Genomic DNA, 24556 nt, shown 5'->3' on the forward strand with positions numbered 1-24556 from the left:
GAGGATGTGTCAGTCTCTGTGGTGTGTCATGCATCCAAAAGCTAACCTCAGCATCGAATTGAGCAATGAGCATAGCCAAGGTTTCGACATTTTCATTGGGCAATCAGTCTTGAGGCTTTTATTGAGACTAGCATCGTACAAAACCTTGACGTGGTTCAGTGCTTTGCCTCTTTCATCGGAGAAATTCACTGACCAGGCTTTCCCTGGAGAGACTCAAGTGCCCCAAATCCCAAACTCAAAAGCAGGAAACTAATGCCTGCTAATGCCCTTTTCACCCTCTCAGCTTGTGTGTGTGTGTGTGTGTGTGTTCTCATATATATGTGTGTGTGGATCAGTTTCTCCCCCTTTGGCCACTTTCTGCTTTTTCCTCCACCTGGAAAAAGGGAGTCATTACAGTAAAAAGTGTTTACTTATGTAGGAGAACACAGAGTGTGTGCAGTGCAGTGTCAAAGTACCTTCTTGTATTTGTCCCAGAGGCCTCACAGCCACAGGAGTCAAGTATTCCCCTTCAGATCAGAATTTATACTCAACAGAAGGGTCTCTGTAACAGAGTGGATGGTCACATGGTAGCCTCGGGTAGTCTCAGAGGATCAAGAGGGTTTTCTTTTTTACAAATTCCACATTCCTGAAATGAACTACATGTTGTGCCAGATTGCTAAGCTACGTGCGGCAACGAATAACAAAGCCATACAAACAGTAATACGATCCCAAGGAAGTTTTGGGAACGTTCATATTTAATTACTGCTGTGCTGTTTGCCAAGTGAAAATTTCCTCTGTTTCTGCATGAAGCAGAGTAATCTGACTATCAGCTGTACCTGTTGTCAGTGGAATGGTAAATAAGTTGCATTCTTGAATGAAAAAAACGACTGATATCTGCCATAAATACAGTTAGCCTTATATTTCAAGAAATAGCATGTTGTAGTTCCTCAGGCTCCAGAATGGAAAGCCAGGCAAGTTCTTTTCAATGACTTTTTGCTGGACAAAACAGAAACATGAATTTCTGATTACAGCATTGCTGTTTTTCCAGCCACAAGTGGTTTTCTTATCATGCATTTCATCTCATAAAGCTGACCTAAGGGCATCTACTATAGTACAGCGGGTCCTCCGCTTATCGTGGGAAGTAAGGATAGCTTAAACGCTCAACAGCTCCCTCTGCAACATGTTAACGATCAAATCCCCGGAGGCAAAAAAAACAGAAGCACATAAAATATGAGCTATCTCAGATGAAGCAGAGGTTTCCAAGTTTCTTCAAAATGAAGACAGAGCGTGTAAAAGAAGCCAGATCTATCAGGAGAGGAATTAGGGCTCTGTGGGGAACACGGATGACTCACAACCAGACAAAATCATCAACTGTTTGTGTGCGTGTGTTTGTGAATTCCCATGGAGCAGATTTCTGTTGGCAAGGTTGTGGAAAAACAAAAGATGATGGTCCTGAACACCTCCCACTCGTCCAGCGGGGCGTTATTGGAAAGTGTTCAGGTACAGTAGGCCTGTCTAAACGACTAATTCAAAGAACTTGAGCTTCTTTTTTTAGATGATCTTGGGGAATGCCTTAGTTAGCAGTCATAATGTGGGAAACTGCCGTATAACCACAAGTCTGTAATGTCTGCGCCACAGGCAGTGTGATGAGAGTCATAGTATAACACCATTATATAATGTTGTTTTCTCGTGAGATGACGCTATAAGGAGTCTAGTAACCTGTTTCTGGAGGGGAGACATTTCCAAACAAATATGTAAAGGTGGATAAGCTAGCTTTTCTTTTTCTTTTTTTTAAAAGAGAACTTCCTTTATAAGACTTCTTGAACAGTTACTGTTCATGAACTCTTACAGGGAGATATCACATACTAAACTTAAAGTCTGAGTCATACAGACTATGCAATAAAGCCAATTGGTGTCATAACTGCCAGTATATCATCAGAGGGACTGAGGTTAACCTCATCAGGCACTGTAATCCTGTCCAGGCTAAGACCAGTTGCAGCTAAATAAGTTGTAGAAGATATTTTGTAGACTAAATATGATAATCAGTCTTCTTCAGTGTTTGAGACATAGAAAAAAACAAAAAACCAATATATATTGTCTCCACCACTACGCTCATATATCCTCAGAAGCCAGAACGCTCTTTTCTATGAGTTCAGCAACCTTGGTTATGTCCAATGTTCCCTCTAATTTTTCATGTGTCTGAGCGAACACACAAACTCCCTGAGAGGACACTTGGACCACTGTGAGCGACATCAGACACGTGCACTTTGGTCACGCCAGCATCTAATCCATCCAAGTTACATGGTTTATTAAAATAATCAAATTACAGCATTTACATTTATGTTAGACTACTTTTAATTAACTGCTTTAGCCCACTTACAATGAAAATGTAAAAAATCTTGTTCATGACCTGTGTAGTATGTTAACACTATTTGTAAGTAAAAATAACTTGAACTCCAATTTTGAAAACACAACTTCTTTCTTTCTTTCTTTCTTTCTTTCTTTCTTTCTTTCTTTCTTTCTTTCTTTCTTTCTTTCTTTCTTTCTTTCTTTTTCACAAAGCTCTGACTTGTATAATGAGTATAAGTCTGTGGTCTGGGAGAGAGTCCTGTAACTCTGTCTGCCAAATACAGTATTTAATGACCAATGTTGGGCAATTAATTATATAGTTCTTCAAAAAAGTAACTCAGTTTGGCAAACAACAAAGCTTTTTGCAGCTATTTTTTTATGCAGCCAAGGCGTTTTTAAATAAACATTTCAAACTATTTACAGAACAATCAGCTGTTCTGCATCAAATCTGATGCCACACAAATTATTTGTGCCACTCCAAAAAATAATTTCTGTCCAGTATGAGATAAAGGAGAACAACAGCCTGATACCTGCAGGCCTGACAACAGGAGATGTATCACTCCTGTAACACCTGTAACAGTCAGCAGTCGCCTCATTGTTCTGACACACACAACAAAACTATTGACTACACTACACACTAACTACACAAGATTTGCGCTAAACGTCTCAAATCTCTCACATCTCAGAACACCGCCGTCACTCCTAAAACTTCCCCCCGTTTCTTCTCAACTAGATGCCAAGTTGCCATATCATTTTTTGATTGGTCGACACGGTACTTTTTTCGACCAATAGGAAAGGGTGGGAGTTTTTGGTTTTGTTTTTGCTCACAGGCGGAGAGCGCTTTCGAGCGTTTTCCTTATAAAACGCCGTTTTTAAGGTTTCTTCCAGCAGTAAATATAAACAACGATAGTATTCAGGAAGAAAACCAAACATTGCATATATTTTTAGCATAACTCTGGTTTTACGTGGCCTATCAACACAATTTAAAAACTGGTATAAAGTCCACACTTTTTCCGTCAATTGTTCCGTCTGTCCTGCTCACATCTCCAATGGTTGTACACGTTGTCATTAACGTGGCTTCACTCCACATCAGCAACGCCGCTTTGCTAGCTAAAACACCGGTGTCGGCACATAAGGACGCTGTCATAGGCTGTCAACGTTGATTAGCTGCATATATACGAATGTGAATCGCATTATTGGCTGGACTTTGGGATAAAGTGGCATCGTTCTAATCCCATACAGGAGCAGCCAGTCACTTACTGACTAACACTGCAAAACAGAATTGTTAAAGTTTTAATTTTAATTTCAATTCAGGTTAGATTTTTTTTGTGCGCAACGCAGATTTTCTGTGCAGAGACCTTGCCAGCAGTGCGCAATTGCGCACGTGCGCAGCTTAGAGGGAACATTGGTTATGTCATATTTATTTAAAGTTGCAACTTGGGGAAGTCCGAATCATTGAAGAGAAGCTACTTTCAGTTTTTTTTTAAAACCCTTATAAACTATTAGTGTTTCATTCCTTCACAGTACAGTTCAGGACAATTTTGACCCAGGCCACCAACCTCAGAATCTCTCTCTCCGCTAGCTTACCTTTTGTCTCTTTTTACCCTCTTTTTACCCTCTTCTCTTTCCCCTCACCCCCACCCGGTTGCAGCAGATGGCTCTCCTTCCCTGAGCCTGGTCCTGCCAGAGGTTTCTTCCTGTTAAAAGGGAGTTTTTCCTGCCCACTGTTTCCAACTGCTTGCTCACAGGGGATTGTGTGTTTTTGGGCTTTCTTTCCAATATTGTAGGGGCTTTACCTTGCAATATAGAGCACTTACTGTTGTTGTGAATGCCATATCAATATAACTGAACTGAATTGAATCGGTGTCTACAACAAATTGACTGACTAAAGATTAACTTGATTTTAACTTAATTCTAGTTTAATCTCACCTTAGAATTAAGTCGATTCTTATGTATTATAAATGTAAAAATGTAAAATCGGTTGGTGCTTGGTATGTGTTAGGGTCAAGGTTAAGTGCTTATTGTACCGAATGATCATAGTTTGACACATTTCTATGAAGTATCCTTTTGCTTTCACTTTTGTGTTTGAATATTATACATATTATGACTTTTCAAGGGACAATAAACATCCAGCCACCGCCTCCATTCAGCCTGGGAATTTTCTTCTCCGTCTCTCGAAGCGTACAGACGCGAGGAGCTCACGACGTGGTGGTGTGATACTGTACGTGATTGGCGGGCGGGTGGGTTTGGTTTGTGTGTCTGGGAACCTGCTACTGGTCTCCCATCCATACACGCTCACACACAGAGAAAGAGCCACGGTCAGACAGACTGGCTCTCCAACAACGACAGCGGGGGGAAAAAAACTCTCCTCGCGGCTCAGAAACCAGCAACTACTGCAGAAGTGAAGTCGACGTGATGTTAACCTCGAAATGCTCCCGTTTATTTTGAGAAGAAGGCTAACAATAGGGAAGAAGCTGCTTAAAAGTAGGTGAAGTGTGACAGCTGGAGACATTTAACCCAAGGATTTGTTGACTGCACGTGGAAACGGCTCGCTCAGACGCATCGGTGAGTAGTCTCTGCGTCTTACTTCGGTTTTGGAAAATTTCCCGCAAACAATCAAAAGTTGGGCTGATATTTTACACAGGCGTGCGGGGGGAGTTTCTTGTTATTGATGAACGACTGGAAGACTGCGCCAACAACCTTTCAGCCACTTTGCGGTACAATCAATATAAGCGTGCGCGCGCGCTTGTTAATCATTAACTAGTGCACGCGACGGTGTGACTTACTTAAAAAAAAACAACTTATGTTTTTATAAATTATTATTATGTATCATTCTCTCGGGGTTTTCTGAAAGGATTGCTTTGACAACATTATTATTTGAATTGTTGTTAGAAAATACATATTTTTTTGTATCCGCGTTCACGTCCCTGTTTTTGTACTTTAAAGTGTACGTTTGATGCCTGTGTTGTAAATTAAAATTAAATAGCTCCCAAAGTTTCTGCCAAACGTTTAATATTTGAGCGCCAGCCCAGCATATACAAATATTCCAGTGAAATTCCTTTGAGCCCAACGTGAATGTGGGGAGTTGTCCAGCATGAGTATTATGATTGTAGGGTGTGCTTCTCTGTCATCTGTTTGCTCGTCTTCATGTCACAGTGGCATGTTAGAGTAAAAAAGCCTCCAGATATTATCCACATACTAATGCACATATGTTAAAGCTGCAAAGGAGAGGGGAAAAAAAGCAAAGCGTTACTAGTTTGAATTCCTTCCAGTGAACCATATGGAGCAAGATGTTTGAAGGCTAAATATGTTCCCTTCTTAAATCTAAAACGTTCAGTGTTTATATTTGGATAATTTGTGCAATATCCAAAAGCAGGTTTTTGGCATCTTTGTGCTAAAACAAAACAGTCCAAATGTGTAGGGAAACCAAGCAACTGTTTAGAGCCTCAGGGGCCACCTCTGAGCGTTTAAAACAAGGGAATGATGAAATAGTGTTTTTAGTTAAAATGCGTATCAACCAAACGGCCTTTTTAAAAGGAAAAAAGACATATGCTTTTCTTTAAATATATCCTAAAAAATCTCAGGGGTGGCTCTTTACAAAGTCCAACACATGCTTGTATTTAAATACTACTATACCAAATCCCAGAGCAATTCCCACTTTTGTATCTGCACAACATGCTGCAGACCTTGAAGAATGTTTAGTTCGGATTAGCTGTGAGGCTCCTCCTATGCTCCTCCTATGCTCCTGGTGGCATTAACTAACCCACTTACATTAAAATATTGCTTCATGCTGCATGAGTTCAGGGTTTAATTTGCTCTGGCATGCCATAAAAGATAAGCTTATACCTTTCCTCATAATTCAGTGTCCAATTACAGTCATAATGTAAACTGTTGAGCCGGCTCCCTCCCTGTGTGTCCACTACCTTGGCTTCTTCTACTGCTAGACAGGACATATCCTCGAAGGCAGACATAAGGAGATAAAGATCCTTGTTTCTGCGGTGCATCATATAGTGAACAAATACACCCTGCTGCCAGGGTTTCTGATAAAATGACATTGAGGTCTGGAGTCTGAGGCTTTCCCTGAATTGCTCTGCTCTGTGCTGTGTTTTAATATACTTAATGGAAAGGCAATAAAAGGAAGACACAATAAAGATATAGGGGTGTGTCCTCTAAGTGCCCCCCCCCCCCAATTGCTAATTGTTAACTAAAATTTGGGTAAAATACTGGCTGTCGTCCCTGTCACTTTTCCCCAGTCCAGTTAGCAGACAGCAGAGGAAGGGCGTGACAATCCCACTGACCAGCAGCCACATGATGCTACTTCTGCAAATGTTGAATGAACAACAGTGAGCCTTATGTGCACTAGATGACATCTGGAACTAGCGCTGTATTAATATGAAAAATAATACTTAAAGAAAAGTCAGCTAGAGTGAGGTAATTGCAACACATTACGTGATATTCTTTGTCATGGCAACCAACTCAATTAAGTATTTTCAGAAGAGAACCTGATGTTTTTGGCTCGCCTTCAGATTTTTAGTTTCTTTAAATACAGAAATATGTAGAATTTCGTCTTGATGCATGCTCAATCATCCAGGTAAGTAAATCCACAAACGTTGAGCCTGTTCACCTGGACGTAGCGTTTTCAGTGGGAGAAACGTTTCAAAGAACTGACCTCACAGCCCATTGTTCCTTCAGTGGTGCTAGTTTAAGTGATTATGCAAATGTACTGTTTATAAGATTGGGGAAACCTGCAGTCAGCTGAGACTGAAGAAGTCACTTGGATGAGTGACGAAACATTCCTCCCACTGAAAACGCTACGTCCAGATGAACAGAATCAACGTTTGTGGATGTAGAATTTCATGCCTAGCATCTCTCTCGCCCCATCACAGTTCACTTCAACTTCTTGTTGCCAACTTAGTGACTTTGTCACTAGAGTTTTTTTGTTTTTTCAGCATCCTGCAAAAAAAGTACTCAAAACAAAACACCCCCACCCAAAAAAACTTCAGGCGGTACTCCTTCGTGAATGCTCTTGTTCTCCCGCTGCTGGCGCAGCTTTTTCACCATCTGCTCTGTTCAGCGAGTGACACCGAACAACAAGGTTTCAGCTAGTGACAGACAGCTGTGCACCTTATGAGAGGAAAAAAACCCATCAACTTGGGTCTGTTTCTCTCAGTCATCATCTTACTTGTAAACGCAGTCAAAAATCACAGCACAGCCATTATATCTAACTTTGGCTAACAAGATGATGTTGAAGGGCGGGTGCTGAGTTAAAAAAATCTAAATTTTGCAGTGAGAGATTGTTGCTCTTATTCAGTATTTTGGCTATATGGACCGGCATCTCTCTTTACCTTGATGTATATTTACTTCTGTATTGTTGATGTGTCATGCCATTGGTCCTCTAACAGTCATTATGCTCATGAGCTCTACAGTGTTTAAGACATCTCTCAGTAAGTGCTCTCTGTCTGCTTTTCTTCTGTTTTCCCAGCCCCCTTCTCAAATGTTTTATTGCTAGAGGGCACTGGGCTCTAAAGAATGAGCTCATTTGGGGGCCTGGCATGTCATTCATTGATTCATGGTTAGCCCATGCTGCCCTGGCACTATATAACCTTCACTAACAGCTGACTTGCACAGGAAAATGGATGGGACCTTCCATATCTTTCTGTTTTAAGGGCAGAAAATAACATCCTATTCAGTCTGGTTGATCTATGGTGCTCCTTTTTAACACAAAATGGACATTAAATGGCATGTGCACTGTTCATTCTTCTGTACGCTGCTATATATGTATATGCGCACAATGGTTACCTGGTGAAGAGAAAAAGTTTACAACTCATTGAATTAACAACAGAATTTTTTTTTAAAACAGGTCCTTATGCAAAAGATGTTCCTTACCTGAGTAAGTAACAGAGCCTACAGTTTGAGCTTCTCTTAGATTATGTATGCAGACATGGATGTCTCTGTTTATTTTCTCAAAATCGGTGCAATCCCTCTGCTGAGCATGAGCTTCTTAGCTATAAAAATCTAAAATGTGTGTAATATAATTTCTTGCCTTGCCGGCATTGTTACCCACGCAGTAAACGGTTGTTTAGGTTTGCATTCCTCGTGTCTCACATGTGACAGCTTTTCATTTGGATTTGGTTATAAGGAATTTAGAAGTCTTGCTGCGTCAAAAACAAAACAAACAAAAAAGTGATGCCTCAGAAAAGAAGATATGGCAGCTCAGAGCCCAATGTGCTGGATGCAGATTTTTTATTTGAGTTGCAGGAGTGGCTTTTATTTCTACTGGGAAAGTCTGAGATAGCTTTCAAAGCCTGGCGATATTGTTTAGTGTCATACTTTTGACTCCTCACCAATACTATTTTTTTCCCCATGCAAAGTACATTTGACTAAATAGATTATATCTAAAGTATCTTGCACCACTACAACAAACCTCATTGTTATTGGGCTTGGTTTTTATTTGGCTTTAAATGAAACTTGTTGAAGAGAAAAAATAGATTTGATATTTCAAAATCTATTTTCAAAGTGACACTACTATAGAGAGCAAACTATTGGATTTTCCAAGCTATAAAATGAGTCCATTCTAGGATCACTGACCCTCTTTCCTTTGCTTGTCTAGGTAACAGCTAGGTGCTAATAATCAAACAGAAGTTTAGGCACTGGAATATTGAGGTGGGTCATAATAACACAATACCATGATGTTCCGATCCCAACAAATTCACTCCAAGGTCATAGAATTTGTGGAAAAAATGCAAGCGCGTACTCTACAGGCCTCAGCTAGCATGTTAAATGTTAAAGTTCACGATCGTACAATTAGGAAAGGACTAAACAAGTATTTCGTGTCATGAAGTGTTGCCAGGCGAAAGTCTCGTCTCTGTAAAAAGAATGTATTAGCATTTGTAAAGAAGATTAGGCTAATATCCATTTGGATGAAGGGAAGATGGATGAAAGTCAGAAAATAATTGCTTCAAGTTACTTGAAGTTGTTCTACAGATACTGAATCATGGGGTCTACTTAGATTTTTTTACAGGACTGGATGGAGTTCTGAAAAAAATCTTTCGCTTTCAAATAACTGTACATGTTTTTGATATGTTGTGTATGCGAAACTGATTTTATTTTTTTGTATTTGTGGTGTAGTGCTGCATTAATACATCGCAGGCTGGCAGTAACGCCTCAAAAACAGCAGGATAGATGTCGTAATCTCTCAATTATTTTATGAGAAGTAACATTCACCATCTGTTCGCGTGGCAGTGTTGGATATCGCTCAGTCAGTGACACGGGTGAATGACATCACTCTCTAAAGATCTAATCTGTGAACTTAGGTGCACTATGGAAGGTTTCTTTTTTTTCTCCTGTTAAATCAAGGCCCTGAAAAGAGCCGCGAGTCGATGTGAAAGATGTGCATGAAAGACTGCAGATGAGGGAGCGTGTTTTTATATCTTTGATACATCTCCCAGAGTGGGGTGTGGAATGAAAGAAACTGTTTTGTTTCTGAACATTTCCAAAGCCGGTCAAATGTGAGTGGGAGGAGTAGATATGTACTCCTTTTGAAGGAGGACTTATTAGTTAGTTATCTCGGCAGATGATTATATTCGATATTCCCAGCTGTACTTATTTCATATCAATTCAGCTGAGGTTCAGTCTGCATCGCTTTTCGTATTGTTGGCTTATCAGGAATAAAAAAAAAAAGAAAAGAAAAAAGATTGTTGGCACGCCACTGCAGTGCACCTGTATGTTTAATTCTCAAATATGGCACAAGGGACTTGTTTAACAAACTGTACACTGTGTAAAAATGTTTGGAATGTTTTTCTGGATATTAGTTATGGACTATTCTCACAAATTTCCATAAAACTGAGTAAATTCCCCAAAGTTAATTAACCTAGATTCCCATATTCGGCACCAGACTCTATGCATAGAATATTAAAGCTGTCAGTCTAAAAAGAAAAGTCTTAAGAGTTGGATTTACATCCAGGCTATACTGCAGCTCACTGCTTTATATCAGTGATAGATAATTTTCTCCTCAGCTACTAAACTTTTTAATTACACATACAGCAGAGTAAATAAATTTAGTAATAGATGGATTACAGATGGACTTGGATGATGTATTTTTTAATTAATAATCGTTTTTTAGCCTGTGCCACCTGCTGATCTGGCTTTGAGCTTTTATGCCTCTCCAAAGCAAACTAAAGACACACCTTTAGTTTAGCTTGACAAAGCCTGTATCATCCACCTGTCTTTTGGGCCCATTTTCTCAGCTCCTGCTGCTTCTGTTGCGGTGGCAGGTTCCTGTGTGCTTGTGAGCACAGACTGGAAAGCGGGAGGACCGTGTTGATGCTTAAAGAAGAGGCTGTGCAGGCTAGCTCAAAGACCGCACTCCAATGAGGTCCCAGGAGAGCACTGAGCACTGACTGAACACGTTTCACACTAACACAAGAGGGGAGCATGGGAATGAGCAGGAACAGGGCCGGTCCTTTTACTGCTTGGCAATACACAACCACAGTTAATGAAGTGTTTTTGAAAGGAGGCTTTGCTTGAAAATGGGGTGATAAGCAGCCGTAAAGTATATGTCCATCATTTTCACTGCCACAACAGCTTCTTGGCTGTGACTGTTCGCACAGCTCAGAATTGCATAAGACTGCTCAAAGTCAAACCATAAGCTGTGCACTGTAGCTGGCTACATTTTGCTGCCTTGAGGCTCATGTTTGCTTCCTTCTCCTATTTCTTTTCCTTGTTCTCTTCCTTGCATCCCCCATCTACTTATCCCCCCTTCCCGTCATGCTTCAGCGGACCACCTGAGGGGGGCTGTGTGCTGGTGACAGCTTGAGGGGTGATGTGGGCAGCCTTCCTTTATAGCTAGAGGATAGTGTAGAAGAGGGAGAGGTGCTGTGGAATAGGCCTTTGAAAGTGAAGAAGTCCACTGCACTGATTTGCTACTAGGTAGCAATGAGACCAAACAGTTGATGCAGATTTTCTGTATTTGCTTTTCACTGTGCTATCTAGTCAAATGACAAGAAAATAAAATAATTGTGGGCAACTGAAAAGGTTGAACTAATTTAGAGCGGTGCATGTTGAATTTAAAGAAAAGCTGTGATATACCCCCAGCATTGTTAGCTAAACATGTACATGCTAAAAATACAAATACCACATCAATATTTTGAAAAAGCTGCTAATTTCTGCTAATGGCCTCGAGGCTGGCTCTAAAAGCAGGTCAGGCTAAAAGGATGTTGGAATCATATTGCGCTTATTTGGCAAACATTATTTTCTGTGTGGTAACTTGCACTAACTTGTTTTGGTATTGTGTCTGTGGGATAGATAAAACCAAGGTTGCTAATGCTAAGTTGAATGATAACCTAGCATTTCATCCTTTCATCAAAATGTGGTCACTCCTGACTTTGAGAGATGAACATGCTATTGACCAAAATGTCAAAAATTCAAAATGCAGAGGCCATAAAACAGCTCTGGTCTGGTTCTGAATTTATTGCTGATTAGGTAGGGATATTTATAAAAGTTGTATTAACAGTATAGTAAGAATTATCAGTTAATGATTTTAGGAATTAATAGGCAGACTGAAGACTTTCTGAATTTCCAATGGGACATAATGAATGAACGAACAGGCTATGGATGTGCTGTCTGCATATGTAACAGTAGACAGTCACGGGACAGTGTCAAATATATCAGCAACAACTGTTAATGTGTTACTCCTGTTGGTTTTTTTTTTTCTTGTCCTTTTCTTCCCCCCTGTTTAATTTGTTGGTGGCCCTTTGGCCCCCCATGCAGTGGAAAAGATGGAAACAAGGATATAAGAAACATATCTCCAGTGAAATGCAACCGAAATGAAACTGTCCTGTACAGCTGTTCTTTGTGTTTCCCATGTGTGCTGTTTTGATCTTTAATTTTTTCTCTTCCTTCTCATAGTGAGCTCTACTCTTGCTCTGTTTTCTGTTAAAGATGTCTTTTCAACCAGTCAGTGTTCTACCTACACACAGCATCACAGCTGTTAGAATACTCGCAGTTGGAGTTTATTGGGTGGACACAAGCGCGTCTCCCTTGGTTGCATACCCATAATCCTTTACTCAGTCAAGACCTCTGCAAATGGGCAGGATTATAAATCCTTTATTAGGAGAATTTGCAAGTCAGAAATTTTATTAAATATGAAAATTTTATGCGATTTGAGATTTAGAGTTAACAGGTGTGTAAAGTAAGTAGGTAGTAAGTAAGTAAGTAGATAGCAAAACTCCTTAATGAATCAAAGATCTGCACATTGTCAGGAATAATCTGAAGACTAAGCTCTTGCTAATTCTTTATAAATAAGGCCGCAGGTTTTTCAGTCCGTGCCAGAGCTCAGAATGGCAGTATACTGTGCATGAAAGGTCTAAAATGAATGAGCTGTCTTATGTTGAATGCAAAATAGTCCTGTGCATATTTTGATGGGGAAACTGTGCTGTCTCTTAGCCAAAGTCTGTGGTTGTTGGACATCTCCAATTCCAAAGAAAGCCATATTTACTAGCCTCTTTAATTACTCTCTTGGCTGAAGTTTTTGTTTACTTTTAAGATTTGCATTGCTGAAAGAGCACACAAGAAGATGGATAGAAAGAGAGAATGTTTAATAAGGCTGTAACTGCTGGCTGTGAAAGATTAAGTTGGAAGTGTAGAATCACTACTACTGCTAGATTGTTACTTAATCTTTATAATTTTCCGTGATGAAAGTAGTATGTTTACCTAAAATAAAAAACATTGTTAGCACATGGTGATTGATGTTGTCATTTTAATTTTAATTTGTAATTTGTATTTCTTCACAGGAAAAAAAGAGCCTTGCATATTTTTCAAGTCAAGACCATATTAACATCTTCAGATTTTTGTGGGAGGCGAATATGGTGACCTTGAAATACATTATATCTATGCTGAACGTGTTGCATTTTTGTGGGTGAGGTGCCTGTGACAGGGAGATGATTCATCTCATTTTATAGATCTTCTGTGTGTGATGTAATTCAAACGAAACCAACATAAAAGGATATATTAGAAATCACTTGGAGCGTGATGACGGGCTCCTTTCTCCATGACTATTTATTAGATTCTCTTATATTGTTACAATGCTGTTGTGTCTAAGGCTTTTAAGTTCCACTTGTTTTGAAGTATTTCTTTTGGCATGATGTAATCCTGCTTTAACACTTAGACCAGAGAACACTGAGGGTGCTTGGTAAAGTTTGTCCTTCTGCAGGTTTTGCTTTTGTGCTAATCAGTCAAAACTCCAAACTGTACTTCCACTAAGCTGCTGAGCGCTCATTTCAAAGCTTCTTGCATTGTTACAAAAAGACTTAACTTTGTGGGTAGTTGTTTTTATAAGCAAGTCAGTTTGATGAAAATGTTGTTTTGCAGTCTTTGCCTCGCTGTAGAGTAATTCAAGCCCTACTTGAGGCTGACAGATTAGTTCATCAGCAGCAGGGTGGCCTGTGCTGGCCTGTGATGTATGCGGTTGTAAGTGGTCTGTGTCTGAAATGAATGTGTGTGGCTGAGAAAATGATTCCGTTTCACAGTCCTCATGAGGGGGTTTGGGCCTAATTAACCTACTTCTTTATGACTGTTTCCTGTGCTCACTCACAGTTAGGGCAACTAAGAACACCTTTCTCTGACACCATCACACGTACTGTTGTTTTTACTGTGGTCTAGTCTCCATCCTCCAGAAAGAGATTGACTAGTAGAGGTTGGCTTGTTGTAATAGAAATATGATTGCTGTTCTGTGTCTGTGAGACTAGCAGTACTCTTAACAGCTTCAGCTGAAGTCATTTCATCTTTGTGAGTGGCAATACTTCCAGGGAGAATATTGCCAAAACATTTAGAGATATGCAATGCTAAGACTGACTGCAAGGGAGATGCAGCTATACAGGATTTTGGAAATAACCTAATGAGCTATGCACTGTGAGCAAATTCAGATAGTCTTGTGTGGATTTTTCTCTGCTGGAAAACAAGATTGACCGGTCCAAGACGAGGTTTGTGCATGGACAAAAGATCTAAACAAATCTGCAATTAAGTACTTCAGCTTTGTGCTGCTGTGGTACAAGGAAGTGTCTCCTCTTCTTTCCGAAACCATTAGAATTTTGTGTATAGCACAAAGGATAACAGGGTTCCAATATTAAAAGAGGACTTATAAAAAGTTACTTTAGGTAATGTAAAACTAAAATGTTTAGTAGTTATTTTATACTTTCAGTTTTTAGAAAAAAAACTACCTGGGTTCCTTTCGTGTGTACATTTGACTTGTGCTGTATATTGCCCTGTCACTGCCATTATACAATGCTGCTTACACCTTGTTTCAGTAGATTCACCCTTCAAATTAGGAACCGTGTTATCAAAGACACTAACTTATTAGAAAAGAAGAATTGAAAATGCCCTTATTGTACTTGCTAAATGAAAAATGTGTGTTTCAGGATATGTGAGATCTTTGCTTTTTCTAAGCACAGCCTGGTTGGTCCTACTTAATTTAATTAGCTTTTCTTCACTCTCTTCTCTTCTTCAGTCAAGCCTGGACTGCTCCACTTTAACTGGTGACCAGCTGTTTACGTCTGCCTAAATCAGAGATGAGTGCCAAATCTGTAATCAACAAGGAGGTGTTCATACCTCACGATGAGAAGATGCTTGCTGCTGTACAGGTCAAGCGGAGGACAAAGAAAAAGATCCCCTTCCTGGCCACCGGTGGTCAAGGAGATTACATGACGTTCATCTGCGTCTCAGGTCAGGACAAATAAAAACCTCCTTCTGTTTGCTTATGTTTAAAAGCATTTTATGCTTTTTGCCTTTCTATTTGCGAGAGCGCACCAGTTGCGCCTTTGCAACCCACAGTCACATTTCCGCGTGTCTCCCATAATTCTTCCACTAATGTTCACACTGATGAGCATGTTTACGTTTCCCCTGCCAACAGAATGACACACTAAATCAATTTGCTGCAGGGCTTCAGGTCAATCTTTTTAAATAGATTAGATTTAAGCTGAAATTGATGAATTGCTTCACCAGAAATTCAGGTTTCAGCTGTTTCAGTTTGGGGTTTTTCTCTCTTATTGTTGGAACATTAGCTGATGTATTACTTGTTAATTGAATTACCCAGGCAAATTGTTCATGAGGAGAATATCTAGATCCTCTTAATTCTCGTGCCAGAAAAACTGCTTGTGAAAATCAGCTACATTTTTCACTATTAATCTGTCTTGAATGCTGCTTTGGCAGCAGTAGATTTCATGACCGAGGGTTACAGTTAACTTAAGGATGATTATGAGGAATTTAAATTATAACCAAACAGCTCAAAGCCAGTAAAGCTCTATGTTGGATTCAAATTCAAGGTTGCCTTGCAGCAGGCAAGTTACTCAACAGTCAGCCTCTTTATTTACACCCTCAGATACATGTACATGAAAGGCAACTGTAGCGAGCGCAAGCCACAAATTTTCAGAGAGTGGACACTGTTTTTCTAAAGGGTTTACAATGAGTCATTTCGCCTTTCATGTGGAAATAAGTATTGCTTGATATTCACTTCTTGTAATGCCAGTCTCGTCACATCCCCTGCAGCAGCGTTCACCTCTGTCTCATTTGAGCTTGGCCACTGTGAAATGTATTAAAATCACTGGATGTCCTAATTGCTTATTTTGCATGGCAGCAAAGTGTGGTAATTATCTGATGTTGTAGCTTTTTGTTAAATTCAAAATTACTTTGTATCTGAAAATTGGGTATCTATGTTGTTCCTTTGCCTGACCCAACGTGATGTGTTTTAATCTGTCTTAATCCTCACTCACTTTGATACTCCTTGTTTCTGCTCTACTTGTTTCACAAGAGTAAAATAAAAAAGAAATGCATGTCACCATGGGCCAAGGGAGTCCAGACGTTTGTAGAGACATTCTGATTTAGGTGGTGAACATCTGTGTGTGAGCGTCAAAGCCCCTTGCTGACATGTTTTCTAATGACTCCACACCTACGATGCTGTGTTGTTGTCTAAGAAAAACATGCTTGGTGTCATTAGTTGGCTTCCATTTGAGTTGCTGGAAATGCTGCAGTTGTTTGTCCTTTTTGCTTGTTAAATAATTTTAAGTTTGACTGGATATCTCTCCTCATTATCTTTTTCTGCATTCATTTGTTGACATCATTGTGTTGCTACTACTTTATCTAAGCCAAAAAATGGCCACTACTACACATTTTACAACAGTTGCAATCGGGGCAGTTGAGTAATTGATCAATTCACTGACCATCATATCCATAAATGACGGGCACACAGTTAATTAAACAAAAAATACCTCCAAAATTTGATAACTGGATATTTTTTTTATTCATTAGCTGAGCATTATTCTCAGATTCTCAGCTCTGTGTTCCAAACATAATCTTTACCCACATGGACCTCCTAAGTAATGGTAGTCAAAGTGTATTTGGTGACTTATTTTAGCATTTTTAAACATCCTCAAGTGATTTATTAGTGGACAGTCTGCCTGTTGTTATTGCAAAAGTTTGGTGGTTTTGCATGCACGTGTCCAGGACTGGGGGAAGAAAATACTTTGGATATATAAACCCAAGATTAATTTGTGCCACAGTGATTGCAATAGAAAACTATGGAAAAGGAAAGCATACCATCTCATCTGTCAAACATGGCAGAGGCACACATACATGGTCATGTGTGGCTGCCAGTGGAAGTAGCATTATTGATGATGTGAAAACTGATAGAAGTAGCAGGATTAATTTGGGCCAAATGGTCCATACAGGCATTCTGCAAAAGCAGCCCAAGAGTTTCTCAAGGCAAAGAAATGGGATGTTATTCAATGGCCAAGTCGTACTCCCTATTCCAGCCAAGTGGAGCATGTGTTTTAGTTACTGAAGACAAAACTGAATGCAGAGACCCACAAACAAACATCAACTGAAGATAGCTGCAGTAAAGACCTGGCAGAGCATCTCAAGGCAATGTCTTTGGCGAAGGACTTTTGCTCCCAATATTTAAACCAGTTCTTATACTTAAAGCTGGTAGTTTGTCCAATTAATTTAGAGCCACTGAAACTGGGCTGTGTATAAAAATGGTTTAAAGTACAAAACACTCAATACAGTCATTTTGTTAAAACCTCTTGAATTGGACCAGAAAGTCTGCACTTCAATCTGGTTTGATTTGAAATGCAGTGCATTGATGTACTGAGATAAATATTTACAAAATTTGCCCTTATTCGACTGCCTTTGCCCCTAACTGTACTTTTGTAGAGATTTTCTACAGTCACTGGCTCCAACCTTGGTCTAAGGATGGATAGGCATGCTGTTGTTGAGTACGAGTAAAAGGACTGTGAAATGTTGCATTCCCACTTCTTTTATTATTGTTTGGTAGGTTTTTGCATTGGTTAACACAAAATTTATGTGGACACAAGAAACGTTTCACATGCTGTCATCATTTTTTTGTATGTAGGAATGCATGTTGTACCAAAAGAAATCCAGAGAATACACTGTCTGAGAATTCTGCTATCACCACCATTGCACCCATTTATCTTTCCCTAGACACTCTGACTGTTTGCATTAGTGGTCTCCTGACTCGGCTGATGTTTTGTATCACATGTGGGAACAGAAATAGTGCCTTCACTACTTCTGTTTCCACAAGTCATGTGGATTTTAAGCCAGCACAGCATTGTTCTAAATTTTATGTGCGTTTTCCTATGAATGTGCCGCACAATAAAACCACAAGTTTAAAACTAGTCAGCTCATGGCTCCCAGGGCATTTTAAACAGAGGGCAGCTTGTGTTGCTTACGTGTTCAGGATGTGTGTAACTGTAAAAGTACTGTGTGTGTGTGTATAAGGGTGGGGGATGGTGCTCGTTGACAGTCTCATGGCGACAGTAGCATATACTTGAAGCCTGGGGGCCAAGCAGTGGCAGAGTTATGTAATCTGTGGGATGTCACTGCTAAAGGAAGCCTAAAGTACAAGAAGCTGTACTGTAGAGACAGCCACAAGAGATTTACTCTCAAACTGAGTGAGGTAGCAGAATGAAACCTTATGACTTCTGCACTTACTCCAGGATCATGTGCTTTTGTGTTGTCAAAAGAGGAGTATTCGTATACGTGAATACGTGAACAATCAAGATGTTTCTGTAATAAATCACTGACTCACTCAAGTCTTTGACTTGTCTGTTTGTTGAGCACATGGCTGTTTGTCTTAGGTAGAGAGCTACATTTATTAATGGAACAAAAAAAGCCTGGACACCTGCCAGTTGGTGAGCAGTGCTGCTTACTCTAAAATTACATGTTGCTGGAGGAAAAATGAGACTAGTTTAGCTCACTTAGCTGGCTGTTGTTTGACTTTAGGGTAAAAGCTTGTAAATCAATCTTATGTTAGCAAAGAAGACTGATAATAATCTTAAATTCCCTGTAGCAATAAACTGATTTCCACTAGAGGAGGTTTTTTTTTTTTGTTTTTTTTGTTGACAAGGTCTAGCAGAGAGCTCTCAGGGTTTAAACTTAAAAAACAAAAAAAACCCACTTGACTTTTTGGTGTGCATGATTAATTTCATTGTTACGTTCCCCCCGAAGGGGTCTAGGCGTGCGAGTGAGGGGACCAGTAACAAATGGGTCCGGAAAGAGAATGAAAAGGAAAACACACAGTTGTTCAATAATAATATAGTTTTATTACAAATAATATTAACTTAAAGAGCCGGCAACGCCGTTTTACCAATAATGTCAAAGAAACAACAGAAACACTTGCAGCAACAAAAGACAAGAAAACTACTAAACAAGAAGGAAGGCACTTCCCACACTTCCTACTTAACTCCTCACCACGAAGAAGAGACACTCTCAGGGCCCACAAACCCATCTACTCACTATTTAGAAGGAGGCTGTCTGTCCAAAACCTAGCACAAAAACCATGTAGAGCCACCGAGGGAAAAACCACCCTGCTCACTGCTCATCCCCAGCTTAAATAGCCTCAGAGGTGATTGCTGACTTGGGTCAGGTGGCAAACGAGGCCAATCAAGAGCAGCTGTGTCCTGGGGAGAGAGGAGAGTGAGAGAGAGACAGAGGGGGTAGGAGTGGCAAGAGAGGAGGAGGCGGGGAGAACGGGCAAACACCCCACCCACACACTCCCACAGCCTCACAGGATGTAACATTCATCTTCCTGTCCTAATTTGTTTGATGTAGTTCATTGCATTTTTTTAGACTGTTTCAGTCATAGCCTAGATTTAGCATGTATATGCACAATGTAAAACTAAACCAGTGATATATCTTTTATTCATATTACAGCCTATGCTAGCTGTTATTCAACTTAATGTGAGGCTGCATAATTTCTATTCTTTCTCACTATTTCATTTCCTAGCTCTGAGTGCTTTTCAAACACTGTTGGGGTCAGTGCATCGTGACTGATCCCTGTTCACATGCCAAAGAGTAAGCACCACAGTGTCATCACAGTTTAAGTCACTGGTGGATCATTAACTTTGATAAGGGGCTGCATGAGAACTAGGTGTGTTGTGGAAGGCTCCACCAATATGATGAAGTCAGTTCTGCTCAATATTGATTTTTATCTCTTCATAAAAGTCAAATTTCAGACTTTTATCTGTATACAAAGTGCTGTGGCCATTTTGCTTGTAGTCTAATTGCTTCATCTTTAGTTCCCTTTTTCTTGTTCAGAGAGAAATGTAGTCTGTTTTGGGTTTGAACAAGTGCATAAGAGTCGGGGTCAAAGTCGGAAAATCCAAAAGACAGTGGAGAGGTGATTGTCATTGAGAATGGATTTGTAACTGGATTTGTTAAACTGTGAATATTTGTTCTCATAGAACGGTGGATGCAAAGAGAACCAACATCTTCACTGTTGGCATGCGAGTAAGAATGTTGCTCTCAGGCTGGCTTGAAAGAAACTGCATTCAACTGCATTCAGTCTGCAAATAGGCCTTTGTCCTGCAGTTTGGTATTTAGTTCATTAGTGCAGTCACATCAACAGCAAATGCATCTGAGAGCTCTAGAGTGTTCTTGCCTTTCTTCTCACAAAACTCTTAAGTATATATGCTTTTGAGTCCCATACTCTTTTTAACAGTTTGCCCAGGCTGAGCCAGCTGACAGCTGTGTGGTAGCCTCTGTCACCACGTTTAGTCTCGTGCTCCTCCGAAAGTGCAAACAAACTATCTGTGATTCAGCGCTCTTGCCTTGACCAAGTTAACTATTCATTAACAACATGGTTAATTTTTAGCACTGACTTAGATCACCTGGAGTATAATACAATACAAAAATACCAGTTTCTGGGTTCGTTTCAGTCTCTTCATCTTGCATCTGATTCAAAAGTCCAACATTTTTCTCTGTCACATTTGGACAACCATTGGTTAAAACGCCCACGAGTGTGTCCCATTTGAGCCCAAGCCCATCAAAGCATGCACTTACCTTCGTGAACAAATCGCTCCCTGTCGTAGTCCCTTTCACTGAGTGCGTTGCTGTCAGCGCCTCCATAATCTCAAACTCTTTCATTATCCCACGTACAAAGATGAGTAACTGGCTTGTGTTGCGGACATCACAGCTTTTGTTCAGAGCCAAGGATAAAAAGGAAAAAACCAGTCTGCTCGATTTGTCTTGGCACAGTTCTTCTGAAGAAGAGTACATTCACTCGTGCTTATTTTCTTTTTCCTCGTGGCATATTAGCATGAGTCCACAAAAAGATCTCCTTCAGAAAATGTCTTACTTTTAGAAAATTGTTTTGGAAAATCACAAAAATTGATGGCTCCATCCCTGAATATGTAAAGCTTGATTAAAAAAAGTTCTTGTTGCTTTTCTCTGTAATTTAATTTCCCATCAAACCCCCAAACAGTAAGTCATTCTCTGTTGGAGTTTATCCAAAGAGAAAAGACTGTTTGGTGGCTGAAAAGGGACAAACTGGATGATGTATATTTGTAGCCTGTTTTTTAAATTTTTTTTGTGCTTATTAAAGTTTTCAGGAGAACATGTTTACTAGAATGATGGCAGAAGCTTAACATTGACCAAGTTGGTTGGTAAGTTTTTGTCTTTGATCACTGGGCTTCGTGTAGTGACTTTTTTCCTGGCCCTTAGGGATGAAACATTTGACCACCCACTGAATATTTGGCCAGAGAGATGTGAAGCTCGTTATGCTGATTAAGACACTGATGGTTCTCATGAGATGGGCTGATAATCTGCATGGTTTTATTTTTTTTCCAATCTGAGAGGGAAGGATATGTTTGCTCCACTTTGTACCCTGTCTTGTTTGAACAACACACTGTCTTATTCATTTTTTTGTGCTTTGGGGGTTGACCAACTTTCCTGGGTTGATGTAAGCCGTCATCCTACAACCAGCTATCAGAGTCTCTGACACATCCTTTGTGCACTTGGGAGCTTTACATGAATTTCCATGAAGGCATTCAATGACATGGTTGTATTCATGAATTGCATTTATGCAGGCATCTTATTTTGTGGGTTGGATTACATGTTTAATTTCATATGCTGGCTGGCTCTTACACATGTGCTGAAGCCAATGCTGGTCTCCTGTTTGTGGTGATTGTTTTTAAAGTTTAAGCTTCTTTTTCATCACACCAACTTAATTAAATGTTGAATAATGTAATGCAGTAACGCTCTAGTTAATGATGTAACACACAGGGATCATTTACTTTGAATACTGTTAATTGGAGCCAGTGACTTACGACAAGTGTGTTTATATATTAATGTTGCTGTCATCTGTCTTGCACCCTTGTGGTGTTAAAAATGATCAAAACTCTCAGTTACCGCGCTTAGCTTGCGTATTGCATTTGTGTACTTTCAGCTTGACTCCATTCATCATCAGTGCCCTTGTGATTATTGATTCACTGGTGAGATGGGGCGAGTGGATTGTGTAGCGCAGTGGTACATTAAGCTGCTCAGACCAGCTAAAAAATCAGATCAGGTATGACCTTGGTTACCTGGTCCAGAGACACAGAAGTCTGAAATTCTCTGTTTACATACACCTTAGTTTCTGTGTCTATTTGCCAGGGTTTCTCTAACTTTAGCCGGATGTGGATAGCTTAGAATAAGAAATGAATACTATCCCTAATAAATTAGTCAGCTGATTTCCAGCAATGCCTTTGTACACTTTCATTTTAAGTTTGCCTGGGTCTATAAAACAGACCAACAACATTAAAATGCGACAACAAGACTGCACATACCGATGATATTTTGTTATATTTAATTGCACCTTTAAAGGTGTCCCTCGAGTCCTACCTCCTTTTGGTTTAACCTTTCCCCACAGAAATCACAGAAACTGGATTACTAGAATGGAAAAACATTCAGCAGTTCCCCATAAAGAACCGCTGAATGGTGAAACACTAATTTGAAATTAAATTTGGCAATTGTTTACAATTATTCAGTTCTCAAAGGAAAAATGTAGTTTGCCTGTATCACGTTTGAAGGACTACTTCAGGTCAGTTGAAATTTGACCACTGTTAAATCTGAAGCCTATAACTGAGGCAGCGTTGGACAATGTACAAAACATGCTGTATTTATGACCCTGATTTAATTGGAATAGATGAGGTTTTATGTAGTTTTTTTTTAAAAAAGCAAATTGATCTCTCCCATCAAATATGTTATGTATAAATGACAGAGAAGAAAGTAACCATGTTAACTGCTGAAACATGCTTTTAAGACCAAAAAGGGAAAAAAAATCAATAGTATATTGAAGAAACTGTTGTGGCCTTAATGTCGTTCTGCAGAATCAGCAAACACCTACAAGTCGCCCGGCATGTCTTTCAACACAGACTAGCTGGAGGACTCCCACAGAAGCACGTTTAAGGAAAAAGGGTGTACGAGAAAAGCTCTTCAGACAGCACAACTGAAATCAAACAGAAGAAAAAAATGCACAGCTGTGCTTTACCTGTGCGTTAGATATTGTTCGTAGAACAAAATAACCCAGATACGACTTTGTTTTTAAAGTTAAAATGACACGAAATCATTTCTAGCTGAAAATAAGCCATTCCTACTTACACTTTTAAGACAAGAAGACAGAAAAGAAAATTGTGCCTCTGGGGATAGTGCAAAGTTCAGTTCAGTGTACTTTACAGAGTTTTCTAGTTTGCTGTAGCATTCCTGCTGTATCTGACTGATATAACTTCTTTAAACATCTCGGGGAGTCTGGACAAATGTTTTTTAACGAGGTTCAGCCAGACGTGGGTGTGTGGATGACCTGGGTTGTGTTCTGAAGATTGTTACCTCTGTGGGTTGCCAGTGGAGCAGCAGTGACTGATGCTAGCCTCCCAGTATTTACTGAGAGCAGAGACATACAGCCCACTCACGCACAACAGTAGATACATCAGCATGGCACTAATAACACAATCCCTGTAAGGAATGTGTGTGGTTATGTTGATGCATTTGTGCGTGTGTGTCATCCATACCAGAGCCTCTTTGTGTCAGTGTGCTATGGTGCTATGGCTAGACTAATTAGGTTCTTGTAGTTCAGCTCATTTTTCATGGTAGGTTGACTACTTTCTTAAACATGAACTGTCTTCACCTTTCACTTTTGCAGCCTTTTTAATGTCAGCTTCCCCCTTATTTCTTTGCCTCTTATCTCCCCTAGGCCCTTGATGAAGGATTTTAAAAGTTTTATGAAAAGTTCTGGTCCTCAAGAAGTGATAGGTAGATGAGGTAAAAAGATTAAGGAGATGAAGTGGCAATATTTTGTGGAATAGTGTGCATAAGTATGCATGCACACTTTCTTTTTTTTGTTGATCTGGAAAAAAAAAAGGTTTGGTCAGATGGTCTGTAAAGAATTGCTGGATAACAGTTTTGCTCATGCAGAAAAACAGAATTTATTGGGATGGCTAAAACTCACTTGACCTTGATGCTCGATTGCTAGCAGACCTTGGGTTGTCATCCAGACTGATGAGTCTCCAGTGGAAGTTCAGCATCCAGCCATGGAGTGAGTGTGATTTGGTCTTTGTCCTCTTCTGTGACCTAAACACAGAACCTGATATCCCAACTGATTTCGTTTCTTTTTTTTGGGCCAGAGTATTTGGATAAAATGGGTTTAATCAACTTTATTTTTTGGTATCCATCCATCTTCTTCTAGCGATGTGGTGGTTAGCTCAGCAACCTCACAGCAAAAAGGTCCTGTGTTCCAATCCTCTCCACACCTCTCTAGGGTGTGTCCTCCCTCTTGACCTATGACAGCCGGTATGGGATTCAACCCCTTGCACCCTGATTTATTGTTACACTTGTTGAAGTTACCACTTTTTAAGCTAAATATTTCTGATAGAAACATAGGGACATAATTATGCATACCCATAATGCA

The 24556-nt window shown here is 39.8% G+C and overlaps 1 protein-coding gene across 1 annotated transcript in view; it reads left to right on the plus strand.

Annotated features, from left to right (window-relative positions):
- The first annotated feature begins 4527 nt into the window (after nt 1-4527).
- stxbp6 (syntaxin binding protein 6 (amisyn)) overlaps nt 4528-24556 on the plus strand; it is a 66495-nt gene continuing 46466 nt past the window's right edge. The window contains exons 1-2 of the mRNA XM_031747206.2: nt 4528-4893; nt 14831-15045. Of these exons, the coding sequence (XP_031603066.1) occupies nt 14892-15045 (154 nt within the window). The 5' untranslated portion in view covers nt 4528-4893; nt 14831-14891. The remainder of the gene's footprint in view (nt 4894-14830; nt 15046-24556) is intronic.

Source organism: Oreochromis aureus, linkage group 19, assembly GCF_013358895.1.
Source record: "Oreochromis aureus strain Israel breed Guangdong linkage group 19, ZZ_aureus, whole genome shotgun sequence".
NCBI classification, from domain to species: domain Eukaryota; kingdom Metazoa; phylum Chordata; class Actinopteri; order Cichliformes; family Cichlidae; genus Oreochromis; species Oreochromis aureus.